Below are 7,700 nucleotides of genomic sequence, written 5' to 3'. Positions count from 1 at the left end.
TGTGAGGAGGTTTTGTGAGGGGCCTGGGGAGGTTGTGAGAGGGGGTCTGTGAGGGGGCTGGGGGAGGTCGTGGCGGGGTCTGTGAGGGTGCTTGAGTTGTGTGTGTGTATGAGTGTGTTAGAGGGCCAGAGTGGGGTGGGAACCGAGCGGTGGGCGCAAAATGGAGGTGGCACCTGGGAAGTGGGCCCTGTGGGTGCCGGCTGCTGCTGGGGCGTCAGGTACCCCCGTGTGCTGTCCCGGAGAGCCGGCAGTGCGCTGAGGAGATACTTCGTGCTGAAACCCCCCAACTACTGGCTCTTAACCGGGTTCCCTCTTTTCCCTTGCCAAGGCTGTAAGGTCTGGTCTGTAGCCAGCTGTTGGCGGCTTGCATTGTTTCACCTGTGTTCTTAAGGTGAACTGCGTTATTTCCCTGATAAATGGGAAAATCAGGCTTAGGCTGAGAGTCCTCTGGGCTAATCTAGCACTAAAGCGTAAGTCTGGAGGCCCGTACAGCTCCAAAGGCAGTATTCTAGCACTTGCTCTTGTTGCTGTTATCAGAAAAAAATAATCTATTTGTAGGTAGAGATGGAAGTTTTAATTCATTTCCTACCTATTTGTTTTTAAATTAAGGGAAGTTTTAAATTAGGACACTTTTTGTAAATACACAATGTGAGCAGGAGATAAGGGAAAACGGGCCTGGGCTGACTGTACTAGGTAGATAGTAACTATGTTTGCCGGTGTGCCGTGCAAACACCACACTCCAAGGTGAAGACTAAGCAGTTGGGCAAAATTAGATGTAAAAAATAAGAAAGGTTGCATGTTGGAAATCCTTATCTGCAGAGTGAAGCACTGTGTGCAAACACCGATTTAGTTTTAAGCAGCTATGTGAGTGGGGGTATCGCTGAACACTCAGTTGATTTTAAGGGTTGAGAGTCTCTTCAGGTCTCACTGTATGAATGCTCTCATCTGCAGCAGACCGGTGCATTAGGTTGTAGGATATGTTATGATAGCCTAAAATTCTTATTTTTACTCTTCTGAAGGAACGCCTATTACCAGTGCATCGTATTTTGCCACAATGACGCTCGACCAAGTGAGGCACGTGTTTCGCTCTGACACCGAAGTGCCCATACCTTTGCTTGAAGAGAGACATCGGGTGCTGAATGAAAGCGGAACAGTTCTGTTAGAGAAGTTTGGAGGCTCTTTCCTCACCTGTGTTAAAATGAGTGAGAGAAGTGCTCAGAAACTACTACGCCTGGTACTGGAAAACTTTCCTTCTTACAGAGATGAAGCTGTATTTGAGGTAAGCTAGTTCTAACGCCGAATTTCTTGTGGTAAGAATTTACTCCTTACTGATTGGGACTTAAAAAAATATAGCTCTTAGGTTGTCTATGTCAATTTTTCTGAGAGGGTAGTCAGTTCAGAATTGATCTGTTAGTGAATTGTTGGAGTTTTTAGTCCAGGAAATGGAAGGTAAACAGAAATGTTTCTGTGGAACTCAAGTGTCTTCAAAAGTAAAATTCAAGGAAGGTAAGAAGAAAAGCTACTATTATTTTATTATTTTTGCCTCGACTCAGTAAAGATATTGGTCTGTATAATGAAAGGAAAATCAGACTTTGAAGCAGTTGATCTTAATTATGTAAATTACAATGAGTCATACAGGTAGGGAAGAAGGTTCTTTTAAATAATTCTTGTGGACCACAGTACACTGCTTTGTTAAGCTAGAGTAAAATTACTCAGATTTCATTTCTCTATCAGTCTAAGCCTCCAAAAACAAAATCATGCAATTTATGAACAGTAAAAGAATCTTGATTGTCTTAAGTCCTTAACTAATCCGGAATGTATTTCTAATTACGAAACACTTTTTCCCCCCCCAGAGGAGAGCCTTTTTTTTTCATATGCTGTCCCTGTCTTCATCACTTTGTTGTAATTTATTTTGATATACTCCAGGCTCCCAATTAGATCATGATGCCTTTATATTCCTTACAAATGCGTAATATTTGAGAGAATTTCTGCCTGAAAAAATTTTTTTTTTTTTTTCATTAGTTGCTACCAACCCCCCTTCCCCATCTCTCCTTTGGCTTTTACTTTGAGGATCTCCACAGCTAATGAGGGAAACAGAACTCCAGTAGAGTTGTGAAAATGTACAACTACTGGGAATCCACACTGTAACTATTTTTGATTCAGCAGGCATTGCAGAAATGACTACAGGCCAGAAATAATCCATGTTACATTGTCAGGTTGACAGTATGCTGAAGATTTTTTGAGCCATTTTCCCGAAAGAAACTGATGGAAAGTAAACAGAGACTGTATGTCATTTCCTGTATCTCTGGTTTTGCCTATGCAGGCATGACCTTTATTTAGCGTCAGTGACGTATGTGGCTGCTCCTGTGCTCAGTTCCAGCTGCAGTAGTATTCAGCTGTTATATCGTTATGTCCAAAAGAATTTTGGACAGGTGACAGTGCAGCCTGTACTTACAGTCTGTGCAGTCTTATCACTTAAATTCTGCGCCTCAGTAGGCTGCATGATTTTATTTTTCTTTGTCTCCTGCTATGAAGTAACATACATTTACATGAGAAATCAGGTTCTTTCTAACTAATCTTTGAAGCTGCTGGTTTAATTTATTGGGATTTTTTACATATAAAGTAATTTTTTGATTATTTTGGTGATCAAAAAGGAAATATTTTCCAAGTAAAGTGATAAATAGAATATTTTCTTATCTTTGTAGTGACTATATTCATTGACGTAATGTCTTTCATGGGATGATGCTGAATGCTCTATAAAGCAAGCCTCCCTAAAAGCAGCAGCAGACTACAGAGTGAAAAGATGTTCCAAAAATGATCCCAGACCGTAAGCACTGACATAGTAGTAAAGCCTGTTGCATGAATATGGAAGCTGTTTTTCTGCTTTCATTAAGCAAGAAGTGTATTTTGAAGGTGGGTGAAATGATGTAGACCAAGTTTACACCCTACTTGTTAACAAAAAAAAAAAATAATTAAAAAAATCAGTTCTAACACCTAATGCGAGGTGACGTGGGTCACATTATCAACATAATTTCTATGGCAGCACATTGAGCTCTTGCAAGTAAGACTTTGCCTTCAATAAAGAGTTAGGAAGGAACTGAATAGATGGTAAGATGGCCAATAGCAAAGCAGTGCTTTTCAGTAACACTCTGTAGTAGAAAATATATATCATTATACCATAAATTCTACCGTAGAATCATACTGTCACAGACTACTATAGCTCTCCTACACTCTGACCTTCTAATAAAACTTCTAAAATTAACGCAATTCTTTATCTATAGTTTTTCCAACCAGATACACAAAATATTTTTCATAATTGCACATTAGTGAATGTAATTATAGAATTGCCAGTGTTCTTTTTCTTCTGACAAGTGAACTGCAATCCAAACCCAAAATCCCCAAAACCTTTTTGCACTTAGGTAGATAGTTCATGTTCAGGTGCTGTGCTGAATTTGAAACGTCACAGAAGTTCGAATATTAGACTATTTTATACTCACATGTCAGGGTTTCCATATTCTGACACAGACACAGTGAAGTCCTTTCTGAGCTTCAAGTCATTGGCATTTTATTTATATAACCTGAGACTGAGGTTGTAAAATTCTCATCATCCTCCTATTCTTTGCTGTGCTATCACATTTTGTTCTTCACCAATGCAATACTCTTTATTTCTTTTGATATCAATAGGTCATAATTAGTTATGCCTCTTGAGATCGGTGCATTGTAGTGGAGAAGAGACACAAGTGTCCTTATATGTGGTAGCTTTTCCTGGAAAATGAGGCTTTTGCAAGGGAAAAAAGAAGTGTAGCTGTATTGACTTCTGATGAGAGTGTTTGGGCAAATTATACTATCTTTGAGACAAAGTACCATCCAGCTAATGCTTTCCTTGCTTTCTGTGGAAAAGGACGATGGGAAAACTTTGTAGAAGTGCTTTGTAGTCTGTTCCATATTGAGAATTTTACATAAGCTTCAGAAGCTCTGTGCAGCATAAAAATTAACAATAATTGAAAAAAAAAATAAATCTTTAAATTCATCTGCTCAATCGCAAGTTCCAGACAGTATTTTTCTTCCAAATTAAATTGCAGCATGAGATGAAAAGTTCCATTTGAATTCTCCTTTCCTGTGCTCTTGCAAAATGGTGTGGTGCTGGAGACGATCAGTTCTTTACTGTATTGGAGAAATCTTAATGCTACAAAAGAGCAATGTCCTTGGTTTCCGTTAGCTTTGTGGCAGTAGGAGCTATGATGAGATTTGGTCTAATATTTATTTACTTCCTGTTTTCAAGTGGTACTTTATTATTTAACATACAAAACTGTGTATACTCTCTAGAAGTAACTTTGTACATCTGTGTCAACTATAGAATGAAGCACAGGGGAAGGAGGAATTTTCAGGATGTTTACAGAAGTTGTTCTGTGAAACGCAGTTGGACGCTCTTTTCAGTGGTTCCCAGTGACAGGACGAGGGGCAACGGGCACAAGCTGGAACACAGGGAGTTCCATTCAAAGATAAGGAAGAACTTCTTTACAGTGAGGGTGACAGAGCCCTGGAACAGGCTGCCCAGGGAGGTCGTGGAGTCCCCTTCTCTGGAGATCTTCAAGACCCACCTGGATGCAGCCCTGAGTGATGTGCTCTGGGCAATCCTGCTTTGGCAGGGGAGCTGGACTAGATGATCTCTAGAGGTCCCTTCCAACTCCAACAATTCTGTGATTCTGTGATTTGCTCTCAGTGGTTTTTTGGAGAATATTTGGAGAATGCTTTGCTCTCAGGAATAGTTGTAGCATTTTGGCAATAAAGTAAAATTAAATTAGCTTAAAAAATGCCACTTGTGGTGATATGAAGGGTGGCAGAATAAAACCAGAAATAAGTTGAATCCCCGCCTACTTAGCCATTCCAGTTATATATTGTTGTTTAGCACACAATGTCAGAAATAAAAAGTCTTTTCTAGCTATAAGGGGAGAGAAAACCATAATGCACTACTACCTTTTTTCTTTCCACATCTTTTTTTCTTAAAGATGCAGATTTACATTCACAAATTGTGTTCATCGCAGAGTAAAAATGTAAACAGCATACAGATCGTAGCATATCTTTATTTTTTGCCCTTGTGAGTAGTCACAAAAGCAGGATTAGCACCAGCAAAAAAGTTAGTAACAAAAATAGAACCATGAATAGTATCTAAGAAAATTTCATATTTGTTAATACACTTTCTACTGGAATTATTTTTCCTCTCTCCTCTTAAACTAGCAGTTTACGCTGCACAACACAGAGGAGCATTCATTAAAGTTTTCACTGAAGTTTTATTTTCTTAACATTATGGATAAATTGATTAATAAAATGTTTTAATTGTCTCATCCAATATATCCCTTTTAAGCTTCTCTCCTCAAAATAAAAAGTTTGATGAACTCTCGAGTTCTGAAAGAATGCATGTTTGCTGGACTCCAGCTACGGAGTTTGCCAAGTGGAAGTAAACCAACATTAATGTGTTCTGAGAGCCAAGCGGAATTTTTATTCCACTGCAGTGATTTTTACTGTTTTTCTTTTATTTCAATTTACTTATGAGCATTCCTTCTATTCTGTTTTAGTTAACTAACATGTTTGCTTAACCAAATAATAGTTAAACTAACACCAGTCTATCTCTGTGTATGTCATTTGCTGTATTTATTGATGTTTCAGGCACTTAACTAGTTTTTAATTTTATTTCATCAGAAAAAAAAGGTGTCTTTCTACAAACGGGCACAAATACTTGTGGCTGATACATGGAGCGTATTAGAAGGCAAAGGGGATGGCTTTTTTGATGACATTTCTAGTCTGACTATATTTGCTGACTACAGAATTCCTCAAGTTCTTGTTCACTTAAAAGCAATGAAGTATTCTGAAGAACTAATGAAGAAACTACGCGAAGGTTTGTTCCTCCCTTACTGGTATCAAGTAATCTTACCTCTTGACATTGAAGACTAAAGCTGCTTTTAAAATGTAACATTTTGTCCATGTAAGGGTTATGTGTCAGGAAGAAATTTATTCTCTAAGAATGATCTTGAATGAGATCTTAAGGTTACATTTTCATAAAGATCTAACTGTTCCTTGGATTAAACATTGATGAGAGAAGTAGAGACTCTAAGCCAGCTGCTCTCCAAGTTTCTAGGGGCTGCTGTTGCCAAAACACTTTTCAGCATGAGTGTGGTTGTAATTTTTGAGGGTTAGGTAAAAGCAGCAACAATTTCTTCATTAGTTCAAAGATGATGTAAAAGTATGGGGATTCCTCTTTATCTGCACTTAACTGCTAGTGACAAGCAAGGTAATATTATAAGCATCCATTAAAAAAAAAAAAAAAGAAAAGATGACATTAAATGAAATGCTTGAAAACACCTTAAAGTGTGCAAGACTAGAGTCTCATTTTAAAGTATGGTTCTATCTTCCAGTACTTGCCAAATACGAACTTCAGTGAATAATAACACGCAATAATCCCTTTTCCACTGTAAAATGGCTGTGACTAGGACTGCTTTTATGCAACTTTGAAATTACACAGTCATCTGTGAATCTTAATAGCATGGCCCTACATATACTATATATGCCTATATGTATATAAAAATGTATATAAAATAGGTCATGTAGACAGCTTATATTTTCCATGAATCTAATAAGGTCATTCAGACAACTGTATTTGTATTTTTATATATATGTACTTTTTGATTGGTGTTAGCTTGGGTTTGGTTTGGTTTTTTTTTTGTTTAAGTCTTCGAGTAGGGTTATCCTGGCAGAAAACAGACCACCTCAGGATTACTTTTTGCTGTCCTTTCTGTCTCCCCAAGCAGAGAAATAGTCATATAGTGTGCAGTACAACCCAAAACACCTCTTCTTTTTCTTAAACTGCTCTCTTGCACTAGAGGATGCTGTTTTAATTGAATGGGAGGCAAATTTGTAAGGGCGTAGCAACACCGGTTAGCGCTTGTAGCGTTGAGCCATGAGAATGGCAGTGCTAGAATAGATGTGGAGGCGGGGGGGGGAAGTGGAAATTGGGCAACTTCAGGCCATCCTGGAGGCTGACGAGGTGGCAGTCTCTTTGTGTCTCGCAGGGACGGTTTTCCAGTCGGGGGACCGGGAGGAGGTGGAGATCCGCGGCTGTTCCATCTGGTGCTGCGCGCTGATCTGTAAGCACCTGCTGGAGCTCTACGAGAAGAAGGGTCAGGACATGCGGGAGAAGATCAACGCGGTCTTGCTGGATTACTACCTGTGGGACTATGCCAGGGAGCACCGGGCGGAGATGAAGGACATCCCGTTCCACCGCGTGCGGTGCATATATTACTAACCCGCCCGCCCTCCTACTCCTGCTTCGTCTTTGCAACTGTTCTTTTCATGCGGTGTGTTGTCATACGCTTTAATTTTAAACCGGCTGAACCAAAAGCTGTGACGTATTAACAGCTTGCCTTTTTTTTTTTTTTTTTTTTTTTTTTTTTTTTTTTTTTTTTTTTTGTTTTTTTTTCTCGCTGCGACAGGGACGCACGGTGTGAGCTTTGCCGCCCGCCCCCGCCTTGACACCCGCTTTTTCGCTCGCTCCCGCTCTGGTGTCGCCTCGCTGCCCTACCCGTTGATGACGTCAAATAAACAGTGCAGTGACGTACCTCGCACGTCCGTCTCCTCATTGCGCCGCCGTGGGCACAGGGGGACGGGGGGAGCCCTCCCCGCCGCCGGGGGGCGCTGTGGGCGGC

At 39.9% G+C, this 7,700-nt stretch overlaps 1 protein-coding gene across 1 annotated transcript in view; it reads left to right on the top strand.

Annotated features, from left to right (window-relative positions):
• Positions 1 to 7,619, top strand: part of LOC106884592 (chromosome unknown open reading frame, human C9orf64) — an 8,712-nt gene extending 1,093 nt beyond the window's left edge. Inside the window, exons 2-5 of the mRNA XM_014936090.1 lie at positions 1,013 to 1,279; positions 5,701 to 5,896; positions 7,068 to 7,352; positions 7,488 to 7,619. Of these exons, the coding sequence (XP_014791576.1) occupies positions 1,013 to 1,279; positions 5,701 to 5,896; positions 7,068 to 7,300 (696 nt within the window). The 3' untranslated portion in view covers positions 7,301 to 7,352; positions 7,488 to 7,619. The remainder of the gene's footprint in view (positions 1 to 1,012; positions 1,280 to 5,700; positions 5,897 to 7,067; positions 7,353 to 7,487) is intronic.
• The last annotated feature ends 81 nt before the right edge of the window (positions 7,620 to 7,700 follow it).

Source organism: Calidris pugnax, unplaced genomic scaffold (genome assembly GCF_001431845.1).
Source record: "Calidris pugnax isolate Ruff unplaced genomic scaffold, ASM143184v1 scaffold2, whole genome shotgun sequence".
NCBI lineage: Eukaryota > Metazoa > Chordata > Aves > Charadriiformes > Scolopacidae > Calidris > Calidris pugnax.
This window is presented reverse-complemented; position numbering and strand designations above follow the sequence as displayed.